This window comes from Cariama cristata, unplaced genomic scaffold, assembly GCF_000690535.1.
Source record: "Cariama cristata isolate BGI_N322 unplaced genomic scaffold, ASM69053v1 scaffold16619, whole genome shotgun sequence".
Classification (NCBI taxonomy): domain Eukaryota; kingdom Metazoa; phylum Chordata; class Aves; order Cariamiformes; family Cariamidae; genus Cariama; species Cariama cristata.
The window spans coordinates 128,743-150,380 of record NW_009637590.1 but is presented as its reverse complement, the minus strand read 5'-3'; the positions used below and the strand labels follow the sequence as shown (position 1 = coordinate 150,380).

Genomic DNA, 21,638 nt, shown 5'->3' with positions numbered 1-21,638 from the left:
AGGAGGAGGAGGAGGAGGAGTGAGGGAGGCTGAGCCAGCCTGCATTAGCTCAGCTCTCAGGCACTCTCAGTCTCTGCTGGAAAGAGAAGCTGGGAGGATGTGCGCTGTGTTACCGCGGCTCCCCACGGCACGCCGAGAAGACCGAGAGAAATAAGGGAAGAAAGGCGAACCGAGAGACGAGGAGTCCTCCCAGATCAAGCTGAGGGACCACGAAGGGCAGGGGAGCCTGTTTATTGCCCGTCCGAAGCCCCCGCGCCGTTTTGGAAGTGCCAGAGATTTGGGCCTTTTCCTTTTCTTCTGCGTTGTTCCCTTCCACAGACCAAGCTTGCTTCCTCCTCCTGCTTTTTACTTTCCTCCCCCGCGCCTTCCTCTCGGTGGATATGGACAGAAGGGTGATTACTGCAGAGAAGCAGCAGCCGCCAGAACATATTTAAGCCCTTGGTGCTCGGAGCGTGGCACAGACTTTTTGTATTTCTGTGGGTGGCGTGTGTGTGGGTGAGTGGGTGAGTGAGTGTGTGTGTGGTGGAGGTGTGGGAGGCGGGATTGGTTTGCCTGGGGGGGGTTGGCCGAGGGGGTGAGTGCTCGGATGAAGACCTCTTTTTGCCGTGACTCTGTGCTCCATCGGGGCAGTTTGGAGACTTGGAGGTTTTGAAATTGTAACGAAGCAAGAGAAAAGAAAGAAGAGACACGCATAAAAAAAGGATTTATTTCCTATTCGTTAGTGGATTGTTAAACCTCAGTGGGAAGGAGGAAAAAAAAAAAAGCAAGGGGGGGTTGTTTTATTTTGTTCAGAATTTTTTTTCTTAAAAAAAAATCCCTTAAGTGGATTTGTACCAGGGTGGAAGATAACTGGGGATTTTTGTTGTTTGTTTTGGGAATAGAAACTAAAAAATGGAGACTGTAAGTAGAAGCAGCTTCCAGCCTCATCCAGGACTGCAGAAGACCTTGGAACAGTTTCATCTGAGCTCTATGAGCTCCCTGGGTGGCCCTGCTGCTTTCTCAGCACGATGGGCACAGGAGATGTACAAGAAAGACAATGGCAAAGACCCAGCAGAACCTGTACTGCATTTGCCCCCTATCCAGCCACCTCCGGTAATGCCTGGTCCCTTCTTCATGCCCTCGGACAGATCTACAGAGAGGTGCGAGACCATCCTGGAAGGGGAAACCATCTCCTGCTTCGTGGTGGGTGGAGAAAAGCGGCTTTGCTTGCCCCAGATCCTGAACTCGGTGCTCAGGGACTTCTCCCTGCAGCAGATTAATTCGGTGTGTGATGAGCTACATATTTACTGCTCCAGATGCACTGCTGACCAGCTGGAAATCCTCAAAGTCATGGGCATCCTGCCCTTCTCTGCTCCTTCATGCGGGCTCATCACTAAAACTGATGCTGAGAGGCTTTGTAATGCCTTGCTTTACGGTGGCACCTATCCTCCCCACTGCAAGAAGGAATTCTCTAGCACAATTGAGCTGGAGCTTACAGAGAAGAGCTTCAAGGTGTATCATGAGTGCTTTGGGAAGTGTAAGGGACTCTTGGTGCCAGAGCTTTACAGTAACCCCAGCGCAGCCTGCATCCAGTGCTTGGACTGCAGGCTTATGTACCCACCTCACAAATTTGTGGTCCACTCTCACAAATCGCTGGAAAACAGGACTTGCCACTGGGGCTTTGACTCTGCAAACTGGAGATCCTATATCCTCCTTAGCCAGGATTACACTGGGAAAGAGGAGAAAGCTAGACTGGGCCAGCTCTTAGATGAAATGAAAGAAAAATTTGACTATAACAACAAATACAAGAGGAAAGCCCCCAGGGTAAGTGATGCCTTTAATTTTAAAGGGGGTGGGGGAAGAAAGAGAAAAGGAATTTTCTATAATTTCGGTACCATCCATTGATACACCCAATTCGTTACCAGGTACTTTTCCTTTGAGTCATTTAGCAACCTAATCGTGTTCTTAATTCTCGCCACGTGTGTGTTAATGTAGACGAGCAGTGTTTGAGATGGCACCTTTTTTCTCTGGTTGTGTTCTGAACAGGGTAGTTGGAGTTTATTTAAATTACATACGTGTGTTTGCATATCTTACTATACATGGAACCTGATCTTTGAAATCCATCGCGCTACCCCAGACTTTAGCAGGAAGTATGTGATTTCGGGTCGTAAGAGCTTCAGTTAGGGGTCAAGAAAAGGGAAAAAAAATAACAGTTACTGGTTGCTCCAGACGCAAGTATATACAATTTTCTGATAAACTGCATGCCGCCAGGGGTGGGAGGTGGGGGCTAAAGTGTCTGAAGGCTTGTATTGAAATAAAATGTGGCGGCTAAGAAAGAATCCTGACAGTAATGCAGGTTACTGGTGTTGAGATTCACTGTGTGGAACGTGAATGGAGAAGTCCCTGCTTGTAGAGTATCCCTGTGGAGTCTGACTCTCCCCACCAGACAGGCTTTTGTATGTTGGATTATGTATACCTTCAGTAAATGAATCTGTCCAGGGGCAGCTGCAGCAGCAGCTTCCTGAGGTATGCCGTGCCGTGCTGAACCAAACAGCTAAAGCACTTTTTTTTTTTTTTTGGTTTTTAGGTGTCTTTTGTTTTTCTTTCAGTCTGAGCTTCCTTTAGATCCCAGAATCCCTGATGTGTGGGTAGGAGGCTGCCTTGGCATCTGGCACCAGTCCTGATCAAGGGGGAGCAGTGCCACAAGGCCTGGAGAACTTGCTTGGAGACAGTAGGATGTCTGGCTAGTTGGGGATGGTGCGGTTGGCTGTGGGATGAGCAATTGGCTTCCAGCTCCTGTACCCCCCCTACCCTACCCCCCCCAGTATAAGATTAAAGGAAACTCTTGCCTACTGAATTTTACACTGCAGGTTTGTTAGTGGGATTCTGCCTCATCTGTCAGAGATTTCCGAAGTTTTCCTTGGTTTTGTGAGTCTGGAGTGGAAGGGCAATGACACAAACCTCAAAAGGAGAAACAATGCTTGAAACCCGCTGAGAATCTTCAGTAAAATTTTTAATTAACTTACCAAATACCTGTTTAAAGGGGCAGACACACAGTCAGAGCTTTTATTTATGAAAAACCGCAACAAAAATACCCAAACACAGGGTTTTTAAAATACCCTGCACAAACAATACAGTAGTTCCTACAGCTAGCCTGAGGCCTAGTTAACCCAGCTGATTGGCCTCTGCATTTTTTGATTAAGGAACAGAGTCTCACTCTTCAAATCCCAGTTTCCCTCCTGGTCTTGTGCTTAGCCCCCGTTTCAATCCTTGTCCTCACCCCTCCTTTTCCTCCCGCTTGAGTGTCAGAACCGCTGTGACAAAGCTAGGCTGTAATGAGCCACATTATCTCCGTGGTTGGAGGTGGATGTGTTTTTAATGGCTTGTCTATTCTCTGTCAGTCATGTGCTAAGATGGAATGGTGGGATAGATGTATATGAATGTCTGTGAGAGGATAATACGGCTCTGAAAGTGGAGGCATTTTTCATGTTGGGAAACGAATTTTCTAGGGCATATTTCGTTTGGGGAGCAAAATAAAGAAATCTCCATGTTCTTTCTCCAGAAAGGTACAGTGTCCCTAGCTTGGTCATTAAAACGAATGTTAGTGGAGATGTGCTTTCCTTTTCTTACAAGGCTTTTGTGGCATTCTATTCAGTTGTATGATTTATCCAACGCTCCAGGTGAGTTTGCAGGTGGAGAATGAGAAAAGACTACTGAGTCTTGGCTGTGCCTGGTTTTTTTGGTGACCGTTTAGCAGGTCCCAGTTCAGAACATGCAAGCACTCTTCCACCACCCTCCAAAATCTACATGCAGTGCAGCACTTCTTGCAGAGTGAATTCAAGATACCTAATAGTGGACACCAAAAATTATGTAAGGAAATTGTGGCCATCTATTTCTCAGAAAATTTTGCCCCAAATCTGTCATCATAAAAAGTTAAGTCTCCTTCATAGGTTCATTTGGGAGGTGGCAAGGAGTTCAATGGGGAAGAACGGAGTGCTAAGTGTGTGCTCAGCCGATGGGGTAGAGAAAAAAGGATGCTTTATCATACATGCTATGCGGAACTGGGCTTAAGCTTCAAGGCTTTTGAGCTGTCTTCAGGGCTCTCCTATTAATGTGGTGCAGTTGAGGAGCCCCTGATAGTGCTGGCAGAGTTTTGTACGCTTACCCTTCCTTTTTCTGAAGTCTTTTTCCATTGAGTTTAGCCAATGGATAGCATGTGCTAAGGTAGTTTATGTTGTAGCAGTGTGTGCAGATAATAACGGAGAGATTTAATCACGCTCTAGGATTGATAGACTGTGGCCAGGGGCAAGTTACATTGGAGTAAAGTTTAGATACCCAGTAAGGAAAGGGAAGGATGGTCCCATGTCTGCATGTTTGTGTTAATTGCTGGCAGTCTGTGTGGGTTTTGTGTGTCTGTTGGGCTCTGTGTCTGTCTGTCTCTGTGGATGAAAGGGTGAAGCACATGTGTCTTTGTGGTGGTCTTCCTTTTTGATGTAGATCTCTGCATTGCTTTGTTCTGTTTTATACAGAGGTGTTTGTGTTGTGTGCCCTAATCTGCTGTGTGAGATATTTGGTCTGCTGCTTTTGAGAGTGGGCTTTTTATCAGTTTCCCAATTTATTTATTTATGTGTGTGCGTGTAACATTGCTTTGTGCATTGTGTTTTCCCTGGGGCTCTGTTAGTATGTTGGTAGCATGGGATGCATATGACCATTTTTATGGCTGTTTAAGAAGCAGTGAGTTTTTTGACCTTTTTGTGTGTCTTCATGAGGTTTATGCGATGAGATATGTAGATTTCTGCCAGCGCAGCTCTGCCTTTTAAGGGTCTGACTTAAATGAAGGAGCTGGGTTGGCACAAGCCCCCATTGCAGATTCAGCGTACTGGCAAAACTGCTGTTTTTTTTCCTGTGTGTTTTTTTTTTTTTCCTTCTTCTTTCTCTCCTTTCCCTTTTTTCCTTGTTGTGGTTTTTAAAGCATTGCTTCAAGGCATAGCTTTACCTCGATACGTCATTCCCAACATATATTTCTATATGCATCAAGTATCCATTGTGCATATCTATCAGTCTATATTGAGAGATGGGTACGTAGATGCAGATGTATTGTCTCTCAGTCGGCCTGGTTGGTTGAACAAGATGTGTGTTGCTCAGTCTTGCCACTTGCAGACGAAGCTATCATCTAGATCTGTGTGAAGTCAGCAAAGGGTCTTAACCAAAAACTGCAGGGAATTGTGGCTGCTGGAGCCCCCACTAGAGCAGGAACCATAGAAGCCTCAGCCACTTTCCTTATTGTCTTCTAAAATTTTGATTTTTATATCCTCCCTGTTCATCCTTGGATGACCGATTGACCTCCCATAAGCTCTTTCACCTTCCTCCCACTTCCCAAAGCTCTTTCTTTTCTTGGGCCATATGACTTCTCCGTTTTCCTTTGTATCTTTTGCTGCGTTTTCCACCTTCTTGCATGCTCATGCAGGTTTTTTTTCCTGCTTTATTTTCTCTCTGGTCTTTCAGAGTCTCCGTGCATCTACATGGCTTTTACTTGAGTGGGTGTCCTGTTTCCCTACCTGTCTCTCATTTCATGCACCATTACTGAGATGGAGCACAACCATTACATTCTGGGGTATTTCTAGAAACTGAAAATGTGAATAACCTGACAGGGTTGCAAAACAGGGTCCTGGAAATGTATCATTAGTGCCAAAGCCTTTTTCTTGAGCTCAGCAGCTGGTGCATGTTGAGTGTTCACTCGCTGGTATAGATATGGCCTTGGTGTGTCTCTCACGCTGTCTTTCCACTTCTGTGTGACAGACGGCTCTCTGCTTTCTTAACATCAGTATGCCTCCACTGTGATTGAATTAGCTCAAAAAGCAGGCCTGAAGGCTTTATTGGTTGCTATTTCCAGTAAAGGAGGGCGAGTTCGACTCTCTTTCCTTTGAACCCTTTTTTCCCTCTTAAAATAGTGAACCAAGCAACATTTGACAGTGCTTTCATATTTCCTACCTGCGTGCCAGACATCTGTACTTTTAGCAAAACTGTATGTGATCAGACACTAAGAGAACAAGAGAGCTTTCCTTGCACACGTGTGAACACACCCACACACGCTACCACTGCAGTGTTCCCACGGTTCAAGTCCCAGCAGCACTTCTATGAAGTAGCTGGAAGCTAGAAGCAGCATTCTGGGTACTGACACACAAATGAGCACATAAGGCCTCCCACTTTATTTCACAATGCCTACCAACCCAGTGCTGCCACAACATGCAGCTTTCTCAGCTGGAGTAAGGTTTAGCCAGGTCAACTGTGCAGCCGAATCAAAGAACAAAAAATTGCTGAAAGTGAGTGCAGTACTGATGGAGTTGTAGGGTAGCTGTGGACTTTTAGGTGCTGCACAGTGGTTGCTGTGCTGTGTGGAGCTTTATACCCACCTGAAAAGCTGTAGTAGTAGAGCTAGAATGCGTCTCTCTCTTTCTGTATCCTGAAGTCCTGCCTCCTGGCAGTAGTAATCTTTATTTGTTAATAGTATATATATTCTGTGGTAGGTAAAGCAGAGAGATCCTGATTTTATTCACAGGCAGTAGCGTTCAGGCTGCTGAATGGATTTATTCTTTTTGGTGCAAACTGACTTAATAAATACTCTTGGAAAATTTTGCCTAAGAACTGAGGGTTCGATTGTTTTTCCATGAGGCAATGAAGTAATTTGTTCTCTTACCTGGTGTTCAAGAGATGTATTAGAGATTCTCCAGTAACAATTTTGAAGTCCCTAAAACAAAAATGATGAAGTCTTGAGGCAATAGTTTAGTTCAGAATAATTTTTACAGCTTAAAAGTTGAACTTCAAAAATGATACTATGCTTAAACAAAATCCTGTGTAGCTGAGGAGATGTCAGTGTTTAAGCAGACATCAGCATTTTTCTCCCAAGCATGCAAACAACTTTACAGATGTCGTAGATCTGGAACAAAGAAGCAGGTACATGCATGTGTGTTAGACAAAGAATATGCTATTAATAATGATCTAATGATGTTGAGTCAACTATGGCTCTCTGTTGCCCCAGAATGGTTCCTAAGTTCCTGAATTCAGTCCTCTTGAATTAGGGAGGGAATTACGTGCAATCTCTTCTTTTGAAAATCACTGCCTAAAATATTTAAACATCTGCCGCTCCCTTCATTGTCTAGGCTGTCTCACTTGCCTCTCCATTACTGTGGTTTCGGGCTTGGGCGTATGTTCTGCCCAAACAGTAGCGTGCTTTGAAGATGCATGTAAACACAGTTTATTTTTTTGGATGCATTAGGAGCCTGACACCTGGTCTGTCTGCCGGGGTATGAACATGGTTATCACTAGCTGGAGCTGACTGACCGATACGGGTGTGTTTTCACTTGCTGAGAGGCGCGTTCAGATCAGTGTTGTCAAAGCATCTGGAGGTGTCTGTATGAGGCTGCTCAGAGCATGTCTAGACAGCGCAGCGGTTAAAATTCTGGCAGCCACTTGTACCTTATCTACACCTTCCTTGAGTTTGAATGCTGCTAGAACAGGGGGAGCTTTGGGGATACGTCTAGGTGGTTGAGCCCAAGCAAGATTTGGGTATCTGAAGAGATGCATTGTCCATTCTCATTGAAAACTCATGTTATTTTCATCTATTAGCAAAGTTATTTTGCCAAAGTTAAGGGGTTTTGATGGTACCGAGTACAGTAAGGAGTGGGCCGACTGTCTATTACTGGTGATAACTGGTGACTGGAACTCACCTTGCTGGCTTAGCTCGCCAAACTGCTTTGCTTTGGTGAGCACAGTACTTAGACCCAGAAAATGTTTTAGTTCTCACATGTGGTTTTTGTTTTGTTTTGTTTTTTAAAAAAAGGGAACTTTGACCTTGACACTGTAAGTCTTATTTAAAATAAGAGGGAACTGTCATGGAACAGTTGTGCTAAGTGCAACAGGGGGTTCTTGGAAAGAAATTAGAGCTTAGACAAAAGTAACTTAGGCTGAATTGTAGAGAATCTATTGATAGAATGCTGTCAATTACTAGGCTAATCTATTTTTGCTGAGTGGCCATAGAGCACTTAATTCAAATTGATCTTCACATACAGGAAGCATTACTTCTAAATGTAGTAATATAACATGGTTTTGTTTTAAATTTGTCAATTACAGTATGTGTGTTACTGATACTTTTTATTGGATAATATCTGATTTGTTTGCATATGTTTTCTTAATCTGGGTAATACATATTAATAAGTCTGCGCCACTTTTTTTAATGCTATTCCACGCTCTCAGTCTCTAATACAGTCAGTATGTGTTCTTGGAAAATAATTACAGCGAAGCAAGTTTACTCTGAAAAGATGTGCTCTGGTCCCTTACTTCCTCATTTACACCTTAGTCCTGTGTGTCTTTTACGTTTCCTTGTCAGTGTAGAGATTCAAACTCAGATTATTACTAAAATCACCTGTTCCCTTATCTTCTGGAACGTACGAGGTTAATTTGAAGGTTTGGGGCTTTGGGGATAGCTCTGCAGTTCTCACTCAAGCAATCAGCCAGCATAGTAATTGGAATCAGTTCACCCACAAACCACAGAAGACTTGTATGTGTATCAGACTTCTTCCTGTGTGTTGACTGGCAGTACTTGCAGTCATACAATACAGGGATGGGTTCTGAACCAGAATATACCAGTGAGACAAAGTAGCTTCCCTACCTGGCGTTTACAGGACTGTGCTGAAGCTGAGTGCAGAGCCTGTAGTTCTGCTACTGCAGTATTTTCATTTTCGAGGTTTTGGGTTGGTAGACGTTTGATGGTGCTCTGATCCCGACAGATCTTACTGAATGGGGCAATAGTTTCTGCTACTGGGAGCTGGCTTGAGACTGAAAGGATTTTGTCTGCTGGTTGCTCGCTACATGTGAGACTGGGTTTTAAGGTTGCGATGGATATCTAACAGGGTGGGATTTTTTTGTTCCTGTATTTAAGATTTGTCTTCTTTTTTATTTTTTTTTTTTTTTTTACTGATGAGGAAATACATCTAAAGTTGGGATAAGGGCCAGCTTTTTTTCTGATGCAAATTCAAGGGCCGTAAACTTGGCCTCAAAATTGCATCAGGTGCTGGTGCAGTTCTTTGCGTGTGCCTGTTTTATCGGTATTGGGCAAGCCTGCTGGCTGATGGAGACTGGCCCCTCTGCACTGAGCTAATTATTTTGCTTTGACTTTTGGTTGGATGAGGTAACAAAAACGCTGATGCAAACTCACGCTCTGACGCTGTCAATGTTTCGTGGACAGAGCTCTTCTGGAAGCCAACGGGAATTCCCACGCGTGGAGCTCTCTTCGTTGGCTCCATCTATGATTTCGTTGCTATCACATAAAATTGGGCTTTTCCAAGCAGTGGATGCATAATAAAACAACCTGATAAGCTGCATAGTCGTATGTTCTGTTAAATGACACAGGTCCTGCCACCTTTACTCATGTTAAGTAGTCTTTACTTGTTTTAACAGTCTTATTTAAAAAGTCAGGGAAAATGTACGTAAGGATAGAGATTCTGTATATATGTAAAAATTGCAGCATCATTCTGTATGCTGGAGATAAACAGCAAAGGAGCTAATCAATAACTTGGTTTCTGGCTTTGTTGTTTATTGATTTATGTACAGTTACCTTTGCACATGTTTTGTAGAAAATGTGACTTTCGTGTTTGGTATTCTGTTGTTTTGTTTTCTTAAAAATTGAAGCTGTTTCTGTTTTGGTATGAGAATCACTTGCACTAGAAGCACAGGAATTGCTTAGGCTTTAAGGATTAAATGACATTAACAAAATAAGATACAGCCTAGTGCTTGTCTTTTCCTACAGAAGATTTCAGTGATATTCCGAAGACGTGTACCCCTGTGCTTTGTTCTTCATCCTCTGTTCAGTCAATGGTATCATTTTATAGAATAAGGTCATTGACTTGGATTGTTTCTTGGTTTCTCAACCCTTTTCACCAGCCAGTTTGTGTAATGTCTGTCTGAAACATTGAGTAAGGGCATTGAAATAGCAGACAGGATATCAAGTGTTCGGAAGTCTGGGTTAAGTGTAACAGACAGTTCTGGCTGGGGAAAGGGGAGCAGCCCCTGGAGCTTGGTTACAGATCAGTCTCTGTGGAAGCAGCAGACTCTGGTCTTTGCATCCCTGTTACAGCTTTTCCCCTCCGTTCCCTCCACGCCCATATAATTAATTGTGTGTGGGTGCACCTCTTTTCTAGAGATGTGTCTTCCTTGTTTCTTAGTGGCACAGAATTGTATGTAATAATATCTCTTTCTAAGGATTACATAAGTTGATTTCTCCACTGGGAGAATTACGCAAGTTTAAACTGAAATGTGTTTAGAAAGCTTTTATGTATGTGTTTTCTGACTCGCAATGCAGAGGGTGATTTATTTGCATCCTTAATTGGACAACATCTGTTAGGGTTGGAAAGAAAACCATTTCATATCTTTTCGCTGTCATATCCTGCATTTTTATGATATCCCCTAGCCCCTCACTCCCTACATTATCTGTGTTACCGGCGCTGCTCTTCATGCCCAAGTAGAATCAGCCAGGCGCTCAAGTTGGACACTCTTCTGGGTTGGGCCTGCAGAATTTTTAATGCTTATCTGCATTAGTGTTATGTGCCAGTGGAACTGTTAAAATCAGTGGTAATACCACCCGTTTTCTTTCAATCTTTAGATTTTTCTCCTTTTATAAGAAGGTGTTGCCTTAATTACCGTTAAACAGAAGATCATGATAGTGAGGCTTCCTGATTCTGTCAGTTTTAAAGAGTGTCTAAAATATTTCTGTAATGCCGCTCTTAGTAATCTCTGACCATTTAGTAAAAACTTTCCTGCTGCTTTTCAGCAAAATTAAGCTGTTTTGTGTCACTTAACACGGGAGAAGAAAGCTACTGCAGTCAAGTGCATTTATTGAACTTGAAGAGGCCAAAGCAACTTCTTGCTTAAATGTGAACTTCTGCATGAGGCTGTTTGTGTGACTGTATCCTGTGGTCTGAAATCTGGCAGCTGACCTACGCACACAATCCTTATCAATTGCAGTGAGCACCACAGATCTAAAGAGCTGTCCATGCAGTTCAGATGGCAGAAATGGGATCGTGATAGTAATTTTCTTTCTATTATTCAGTAACACTGTACTGCTGCATATCTTGGACTGCATACATAATACTTGTAGGTGCTGTTTTCAGCATCTAGCTAACAAAATTAATTCTGCTGAGTATTAAAAAATATAGGTTGCGCGGGGATCTTGCTGCTTACTAAAACGGATAGTAGTAGTACCAGATAGCAGTAGTGGATTATGTTAAATAATTAAAAAACCATCCGTAAGTATTAAATTTCTCTAGATCCTGTATGCATTGGTAAGTATCTTTAAAAAAAAAAAAAAACAAACCACAAACCAAAAATCCTCAAGATTGTTCAGATTTACATATTTATAGCAGTAAAATAAGTTTTCTAGCTTTTATACAGTGTGATGGGTTGGAAAGGCAGAAAATAGATGATATTGAGGCTACCATGTGTTCTTATTTCAGTAACCTTCATTGATGTAATGGATTTCAGATTTACGCTTTTGTTACTAAGAACTTCTCATGAAATTATATGTTAAGGATGCTTTTCTAAAGTACCATCATTCCACAGCTGAAAAACTTATCTGAGTTGAAAGATAATGGAGTGTCATTCAAGGAAAAAAAAAAAAAAGAATTCGCCATTCTTAACTCCCCACTAGCATTTTCAGTTTATTCAGTGGGTGTGAATTATCTCACCCATGCTGGTATGATTTAGAAATATTCCTTTGAAATAAATGTATTTAGAGTGGTGCAGAGCTGCTGTGAGAAGTAAATCAGATTCAAAAGAGTACAGACTGCAGCATTAGGTCCATTATTGATATTTCTTTGTTCCCATTCATGCGCTAATAAGAAACATGCCATACAATGAGTCCTTGCGCTGATATATCCAAAGATTTAGTTTTGTTTGGCTTTTTGCCTTGTTCTTTTTTTGCCACAACAGTGTAGTTTTTTGCAAAACCAGTGAAACCAAATAATATTTGGACCATATTCAGCAGTAGATTGTGATATAAGTGGTGAAGTGGTGTAAAGTGCTCTATTATGATATTCAGTGGGTATGCAGAACCGCTGTTCAAAGGCCTTGGCCATCACAGCATAGCAAATTAGGAGTTCCTTTTCTACAAACCTAACTTCTAGAAACATATTCATGTGAAAATCTTTTTTATAATGGATTCATTGATCCTTCTTTAGCCATGCTGATTCTAGAGCAAAGATTGCGTGTGTAATATTACTAAATTCTGAAGGAAAAAAGGAAATGATATTTTTATTATTATATAATTGTATTATATAAAATTGTGTGAATACAAAGGAAAAAAGAAAAATTAGTGATTTGGAGGGGAAGAAGGGGTAGAGGGACTTGGCAGTGCTGTAACTACTACTTGCTTGTATTTACCATATGACTTGCATCATTATTTATAGCATTGTTTAACTTAGCCATGTGTCTTTCAAGTAAATTTGGGTTTTTTTGCATTTTTTTCGACAATTAACCTAGCTGTGATGAGGCTTGAATGAGTATCATCTGCACACCTGTTTAATATTAAAGATCAGGCATTCAGTGCTTTGTGGCTTTAGCTTGAAATTCAAGTTGCTTTGAGTCATCCTTTTCGTCCTTTGTTTGGGTGGAAAAAAGGAGTGGCAGTAAACGGCCTGCAGCTAAGAAATGAAAGAGTTGAATTAGGTTTTAGAAATGTTAGTCTTGGCATTTGGGCCATTTGCATTTGTACGGATCATCACGCTTTGCTTTATTTTGAGTTTAGCAGTTCAGTGCTCAGGATGAAAAATGTTACATATCTTTTTCCCAGTTAGGTGACACATGCATACTACGCTGGAAGAGAGGGAAGGAGCTGGAGTATGAGCTGTGGTTTCACATTTCGACCAGATTACTAGTAACAGTGGTCTACGGATTATTGCCCCACCTGTAGTTTCCATGCTGTGATGCACAACTGACTGTTTTTTTTCTGACAGCAGCTTCTAATTCTATGAACCAGAGGACAATCCACTCTCTAAAACCCAAAAAATGAGTCAGTGAGACAGAAATTGCTAAGAAAGAATTGCCGTGTTCTCTTAGTTTCACTTGATTTTGGTTTAGTTTGTAAAGCTTCGTCAAGTTCAAGGGTAGCTATGGGAGAAGCTATACTAAGGCAAACGGAGAGGACGGTATGTGGGGAAGTTAACAGCAGGACTATCTTCCCCTGGTATCATTGGTGAGTGTTGTGTAAACAACTGTAACTTGTGTTGTATTACTGAATTGCTTTAGCGTCTAGAGTTATATTTATGTATTTATAGGTGCATAGGTGAGGTTTAACTTTTACCTTTATAGAAAAGAGATAATAATTTAAATGATTCTGCGGTCTAGACCTCGAGGGTCTTTGATCAGTTTGTTTTGCTTGTTACGCAGTAAGAGTAATCCACTTGACATCGGTGTAGTTGTGCTGTCGTGCAAACCATGCCAGGAACTGGTTCAAGTACATAGAAGAAATAGGAGCTTCTTTGAAAAAGGCCCTGAAGTATAGACATCGTTGAACCTAATGCCTTGCTTTAATTCAGGGAAGGTCGTTGATGCAAAGTTTTCCTCTGTGGTTTGACTCCTGTGAAATCAATGGACTTGGTCCACATTTATCAAAATGTATCTTAGAGTGGAAGTCAGTTGTCACAGCTTCTGAATGTAGCCGGTTTTTTCTCAGTGGTTATAATTTGAACGTCAAATTCTGCTGAGACTTTACAAGTGAAAATTTGAGTAGTTCATGGGATTTCAGTGGAGGTTATGTTTTCAGAACACTATTTCTACATTTAAATTCTATTCTTACAAATTTACATGCAAATTTATAATTTAGGTTTCTAAAAATTTCACCCTCGTTAGCTGGACTAATTTATTGGTGCAGTTTCCTCTTATTATAACTTGATTTGATTTCAGTAGATTCATACTAAACTTCATATATTCCTTTGTTTCCAAGAGGGATGTTTATTCATGTTCTCCTTAAAGAGCAGCTGGATCTCATCTTGACAGATGTGAAAACCATTACATTAAAGTTGCTGTATTTTTTGCTTGTGCTTTTTTTTTCTTGAAAAAATCCCTTGTATTAATTAGATCCCCCTTCCTTTTGAACTTTTTTACTCCCTCAGTCAAAATTATGATCCTCTGTTACCTCAGATTTAATTGCTGTAGACAGTTTCGATGTCACAAAGTGAGCATTAGGTCTCAGGGAAGAGAAGTATGGAGACACATGGATCCTGTTTCAAACAAATTTCTTAACTAAGAAAAGGCTGCTTGATTTTTGTTTTCATTTTAAAAATAGACAGAAATTTTGCTTTAGATTATAATTGCAAAGTAACAATTGAGTTGCTCCAAATTCACCCCACTAAATCTACCTCAGTAATCGTGTAAAAGATTCTCCAGACTGGCTTTCTGTGATTTCTGTTTTGGCAGGGGAGAACTGCAGTTCCGTGGGTTTTATTACTGTGGGGCCAAAACTGAATTGCTACCCTGGAAAAACTTTTTAAATGACTGGCGTGGCAGATCCGTGTCTTAAAGTAGTAGATTGCAGAAGTAAGTTCATAATTACCAGCTCAGTTGCTCCTCTTCCTGCTGTTTCGGACACACTGGTAGCTTTTTTTTTTTTTGCCTTTCTCCAAGGCAGGGGGTGGTGATGGTGGTTTTGTTTTTTGGTTTGTTGGTTTGTGTTTGTTGTTTCCCCCCCCAAGCTCCTCCTGTAGGCTTCTTTCCCGAGTGCATCTTGGGATTTCCCTTTTGCTGAATGAGCTGCTTGTTTGAGAGGGAGGAAGGAAGGTCCCTTCTGGATTAGGAGAGAGTGGGGGTGGAGGGTGGGGAAATGTCCTGTTTCATATGCAAAGCACACTGAACTGGAAAAAAAAAACCACATGAAAACCTTTTAACAAAACCATCCATGTCACAGACTGGCAGAGCAGCTGCTGGCTTTGTTAGGGGGAATATTAATGTTTCAAAGACTTACAGAACCTTTAAAAAATGAGATTAAGGATGCAATTTTTTTAAAGATACAAGCTGAGGTAAAACCCAAATCTCCTTATCGATATCTGTGAATGCAATGTGCTATCAACTGGTGTGATACCAACTTCCACAACAGTCGTGAGCTCAGTGAGATATGTTGTTACGATCTTACAGAACCTTTAAAAAATGAGATTAAGGATGCAATTTTTTTAAAGATACAAGCTGAGGTAAAACCCAAATCTCCTTATCGATATCTGTGAATGCAATGTGCTATCAACTGGTGTGATACCAACTTCCACAACAGAGTCGTGAGCTCAGTGAGATATGTTACGATCTGCTCTCTTCTTTCTGAGATTTGAATGTAAAAATGGCTCTGATTCTTCAGTTACTCACATCGGTATTAGCTGCTTGTAATTTGGTTGCAGTTAAGTTTCTTCTGCTTGGCCTAATAAGTGATCTAGCAGAAGAAAAAAGTAACTTTTCCCATCTTAACATAATGCTGCTTCAGCTGGGAGCAGTAAAATCTGTGCAATAAATGAGGAGTCCAGTGTTGAAATTTTATTTTTTTTTTTTTTGCATCAGTGATTGTTCATCAAGAATCAGATGGGAAAGTTTCTGTGACACTGAAAAAGTATGGAGGGCAACTCTACTTTACTCAGTTGTCTGCTGTCCTCATTCCCCTTCCTGGGCAGGTCAGCAGGAGATAACGGAAAAAAAGTTTAAGGTAATGAACCAGCCACCCAACAAAACCAGACCCTTGCTTGTATTTCTCTTATTAAACGTATCATAGTAATGATTAGTATTAAATCCCATTTAACGTATAGTACAGATGCAACCCCCCCAGCTCTTACCATTTTATTAATCAGTTTTACTTGTCAAAGCACATACTAATGCAGAAGATTATGCTGGCTCAAGGCTGCAGTGTCTCTGTTGTAGTTGATGATAGTGTGGAGCTGGTATCAGCATCATCTATGTTCTTGGCACGAACAATATGAGGCTGACCTTGTGGTCATTCCTGTTGCTGTTTTTAAGATTGTACATATTATAAGATGCAATTGTTTCAGTTTCTGGAATAAGTGGGGGCTGCTATTAAATTAAAAAGTTTGTTCTTGGGTTATTGGTATAAGAAGTCTCACTTGAAAAAGTAGGCTGTTAAAAGGAACAACTCATAGAACTGGCCTTTTTTTCCCCGATATTTGACAAGTAGTAAGCTTGATGGCGATCTCACGTAATGCTGTTTTAGTCATGGTGCAACTCTAGGCATCAGAAGTGTTCTAATGTTTTTTATCAGTGACTGTATATAAAATCCTTTTGCCTTGAGATAAATAAGCTAAATGTCTTTTGCCTTGTTTTTATTTTTTTGAATTTAGAAGATCAGAAATGGTAGAAGTTGATAATGTAATAATAATAACACTTTTCAACCGTGAAAATATCTCTGTCACACAAGTACAACATTCAGAGATAGAAGGAAGTGCTCTACTGCAGGCCTGGCAGATTTCTGGTTTGTATGCTGAACTCGTTTTCTTGCATAACATTTTCAAATGCTATAGGATCTCATCTTTTCAAAAGGGAAGTACGTAACATCATTTCTGCACTAGCAGCCTTTCAAATGTGAACAGGTATTAACTTTTGCTGTTAACTTTTGCTGTGTCTGTTAACCAGCCTGAAACAGTGAGTCCATTTTATGTTGTGGGGAGGTTGTGTTCTTGACTCTGAATCCTTATCCACTTAAATAAAATAATCGTAATCTGACATCCTTGGAGCAGGGCTTTTGACAGACTAGTTTCGTGCTGCACACTTTGGGTCATTTATGAACAATTTAGCTGGCAGATAATTGCATGTTTTCCTTGACTCTAGTTGATCTTAGAGTCAAAGGGTTTTTTCCTGCTACAGGTCTGAAAGTTTTCTCAAACCTTTCTTTAAATTCACACCAAGTTTAGTGGCAGAGAGGGGTAGACATTGATACTTTTTCTTCTACAGTTATTGAAATGAAGGTTTGGGCTTTTTTAAGCAGAAATGGATTCTCTTGGACATAAACCCATTTTTGAGAGTAATTGAGAGCTGTCTATATGAACAGACAGTAGTGATCACAGGAAAAGTAGGGGAATAGCATGGATATAAAGCATTTGCTGTAGTTCTGGATATTACTATTGGAATAGTAACTAATTGGGATCAGTTATGTTCTAATCTTCTTAACAAAATTGTTGAAAATCTCAGTTGACAATTTCTGCTTCATTCAGAAACTGTCATTGCTTTTTCTTATTACCCTTAGTTTATTTTAGTTAGCTGCCTCCCGCACAAGGAAGCGCTTGTGTAATGCCCAAGCCGTTCCCATTCCTCGCTGAATGATATGCAAATCTAGTCAATTAAGCAGGGGGGATTTAATTAGCAGTTTAAGTTCACGTGTGAAGTGTCTTGCCTTAATTACTTAACAGTTTTGTTGCAAATTTGCTAAGTTTTTTTTTCCCTGCAGAACTATCAAAACTGTGATTTTTTTTAAATTTTTTTTTTTGGTAACAATTTCAAATACTGAGTATTGCCCAGTGCATTTGACCTTTGTACTGCTCCTGTGTGTGTGCGTCCCTCGATTTATAAAGGTCTTTTAAAGCTGTGGGGACAAAGCACAACTATGTTTATGTCTCAAAGTAGGACAATACATTAAAAAAAGAAAAACAAAATTTAAGGATTTTTGTACTTAAAATTTGGAGTGAAAGACCATTTATTTGTTGTTCTTTGTAGCTAGATGACGCCATTATAGTAGTATCTGTGTAATGGCCTAATATGGTGGTTGTGCATTATATTAAGTGGTTGCTTTTGTTTCACATAGTGTCTGGACAAGTTGCTTTTCTATACCACTGCAGAATGTCATCGTGTTGCTGTGTCAGTGGGGTTGCAGTGATGCAAGTAACTCAGTATTAATACAAACAAGAATACTTTCATCCTGGTGTAAAACATGGTGGGTTTTTTGTTTCACAGATTCTCATTTGGAATATCTGAGCATGTGAGAGTGACACCATTTAATTCTGTGATACTCAGAAGGCCATGCAAGCCATTCTGATTTAGGTATCAGGATGGTGCTGTCTTGTGGCCTTGTGTTTGGTTTCCTAAAACATTAAGGGTGAGAAAATGTGCTATGGAATGATACGGTATCATCCATTACTGTATCGCCACTCATATGATTTATATATACATCAAGACTGCAAGACAGATTATCGATTGCTGTAGCTTCATATTTTATTACTTCTCAGTTTTATATTGACAGTTGCTTTGTATTCTTGAACTGATAACCAAAGCAAGAGGACTATTTTTGAGAGAATACTTTGTTCAAAAGGCCTAGTATGTTTTTTAGATTGGGAAATCACAAGAAAATTACTTTTGAGTTCAGATGGATCGCTCTGTAGTCTGGCCCAGAACCATCTAGATTTAAAACATCTAGACTCCAGCTAGATGTTGGTTCTTCTCTTCCTCCCTTTCTTTAATTCCTCCCTCTCCCTGCCCCCAATGTGAGAATCTCTGGGAATGGTAGAATTAAGGCAAAAACCTAGAAGACAGAGGAAACGAGATTAATTTCTATAAATTCCTCCCTTAATAACCCCAAATCACATTTAAATGTGTCCCAGGACAGATAGAAGTACGTGACCCCCCCTTCCTCTGGCTCAGCACAGCGGATGGTCTAGCAACTAAGATTCCTGGCACATTGCAATTTTTAGTATAACAGTTCTGCTGTTTTGATACCCATTTTCATCAATAAATAGTATTTATCCCTATGATAGCAGATGTATCAAAGTTAGATATGAATTGCAAAGCAAAGTTTATCATCTGTTGTCATTCAGGCATACTGGCTCTAGAGAAGAACATGACTAACTTGCATGCACTTAGCCTGTAGGTATTTCTCCCTTCCTCGCTCCCCACCTCCTCTCCTGAAGTTGTCGAATACCAGGATCCCACCATAAATGCACGAGAACAAACAGGAGTGACAACTCATGAAAGGTCTGCAAGATGTTTAGCCGTGAAGCACCATGCTGTAATGCAGCATTTGGTTTGGAAGGTGCTGTTCTGGTGTGAAGAGCTTCCCCTGACCTCCCGGCTGCATTATTTTAAATGTTGCACTTTACATAAAAGTTCAGAGAAAGAGCTGCCGCCTCTGTCTTTAAAAATATCTCTAGGCAGTAGTCAGGTGGTAAGTGAAGGGGTTTAAGAGTTTGGCTAGTCTGCTTACATTGTATGCTGATGTTATATATGCAAATCTGCCATTATTAAGCGGAAATGAAGCTTGCTTCTTGGAGCAAATGTAGTATGCAGTCAGTGATCCCAAGGTTCGTTAAAGGACCCCATTCTCATTATGGTCAACCACTGCTCATTTCTGCAATTTGAAGACTACACAAGAGGAATACTCGGGAAGTCAAGGAAAAAGAGTGTTGGGTAGCCGGATGCTGAGCAGGGTTTTCCTAAATGAACCCTCAGGAGTACCTCTGGTGCTGTAAGGCTTCACCAGCAGTTTCTTAAGATGGGAGGTAGGATGGCTTTTATGGTAGAAGGGTTTTTATTGCAGCCTGACCCCCTTGCTGTAGGACTGAGCCATTGTGAGCTCTGATACCTTGAAGACCCTTTCTCTGATGGATTGAAAGTGTCTGTCTATTTGTGTCTCATAGCAGTCTGCTGATTGTGATTGCTGTTACTGCTTGGTGGCTCCAGTTTTTGATCGGTGCATGGAGGAAAGGCTGGGGAGGAACAAGAACAACATTTTCACTTACAGTTCACTGCACCACAGATTCACAAGTATTATCCAGTGATTGTTTTAAAGGATCTGTTCTTTAGGATCTGACGTAACTTTTTGATTTTCTGTCATTACCCTTAGAAATTTTGCTCATTTGTCTTCCACAATGCGCAGATTTCCTTTAACTTCACTGTGTAGTTGATGGTGTAGTAGTGACATCCTCAGTTTAAAGCTCTTAGACTTGAAAATGGGGTTTCTACCAACCAGGAGTTTGAGACACATGGATAAGACAGTACTGCATTAGTTCTAGTGACTAGTTCTCGCATCTGTGCATCTTGTAGAGCACAGATTTTAAATAATTTAACGCACAGATTACTGTCTGCAGTAGCACTGGTGTTAGAATCACTTTAGTCAGCAGACATCCAGTCTGGGCAAAAGGCTAGGATGCTCATGTTTCCTTCAGGTCCTTTGATTAAAGGATCCTGTTTAAAGATTTACTGTAGCACCGTATGATGGGAAATTCATCCTGTTAAAAATTCTTTTTAGGAAAACAGAAGAAACATTTTTAAACCACAACTCCTCATTTCGTATAACTGCTTTTTGTAAATTGCTTTTGTGAAACGAAGCTGTGTTAGAAAAAAAGAGAGAAACAAGCTACACTTCTTATACTTAGGATTTCAGACCTTGCTTGTATCTCCACCAGTCCAACCCCCAATATTAGTGGAAATGTCAAAGAATACTGTAATACAAAGTACTTTTCCTTTCCACAGAGTTGCAGTGCATTTTATGTAAGCCTGTTGAGGTCTTACATTGCGATTGGGAAGGAAGGGAATCAAGAAAGCGAAAGTTAACAAAAAACGTGAACCGACCTGTTTGGTTTCCAGATCGAAGTCTAAATGCTATGATTCAGAATTTTAATTTTACTTTTAAATATCATACTACTTCTAAAAATGTGAAAATAAATAACATCCACCTTTTAGTTGGATGTGTTCGTTCCTTCATTTTTTTCTGTGCTTTTCCAAGCTAGGTTCTGGAGGCACTTTCTTCAAATTTATTGTTAGTATTAATCTTACTAAGATCCTGCATTGGTGCCAGGGTATTTTGTAATAGAATTTCTTTCCAGTTCAGCCAGGGCAACCCTTTTGTTGAACCTCCTTTTGGATAGTGTTCCCATGTGCTGCGAAGGCGCTGACACATGACCTCGTTACACATAGAAAATCCTAAATGTCCTGCCCCTTGCCAAAGCTATCACAAAACTACCCATCACCCCCTTTTCAGGATCCCAGATGGTAAATAGCAGCAGGAGGTGAAAGGGGAGCTTTGTCTCCATTCTGAGTCCTGTTTTAAGTATTCTGTGTCTGTCTCTATCCCTCTGCTTTTCCCACTCTGCCCATAAATTAGCAAGCCAGCTTTTCTGACAAGGGAAGACAAAATGTCCATAAGCTGCAGTAACATCACCTACTCAAGATAACGTTTTTGAACAGTCTTCAGTTTCATTTTATTTGATTGTGGTCGCTCTTCATTTGGGTGGAACTTCTGTCTGGCCTGCTCACTACAGTATTTAGGGAAATGTGGCTTTTACCAAATATCAGGCTGCATTTTGTAATTTCTGTGGCACATTGAAGTCTACCTACAAACAAAAAAATCCCAACCCCCAAACCAAAAAAAGCCCCACTTCAAAGTGGGGCTGTCTTTTTCTACTGTTTTTGTAAAGCCAAAGTTGCAAGAGGAGCAGCAATTTCTCCTCGATGGGGTGCTCTGGGAGCAGCTGGCTTTATGAGTGTGTAAAGGGATTTATCAGACGGGCAGTGAAAGGAGCAGGGATATGGTCAGTGGATACAGCAACACAGACGGAGTTGCCGTGCAAATCTGTGTCCATTTTTAGAAGCTGTGCTTTGCTCCTAGGATTCACCAAGCAGGATGTTGTCTCTGCACG

The 21,638-nt window shown here is 40.9% G+C and overlaps 1 protein-coding gene across 1 annotated transcript in view; it reads left to right on the top strand.

Moving 5' to 3' along the window:
- Positions 1 to 681: 681 nt before the first annotated feature.
- Positions 682 to 21,638, top strand: part of SKI (SKI proto-oncogene) — a 115,078-nt gene continuing 94,121 nt past the window's right edge. The window contains exon 1 of the mRNA XM_009708405.1: positions 682 to 1,803. Within this exon, the coding sequence (XP_009706707.1) occupies positions 892 to 1,803 (912 nt within the window). The 5' untranslated portion in view covers positions 682 to 891. The remainder of the gene's footprint in view (positions 1,804 to 21,638) is intronic.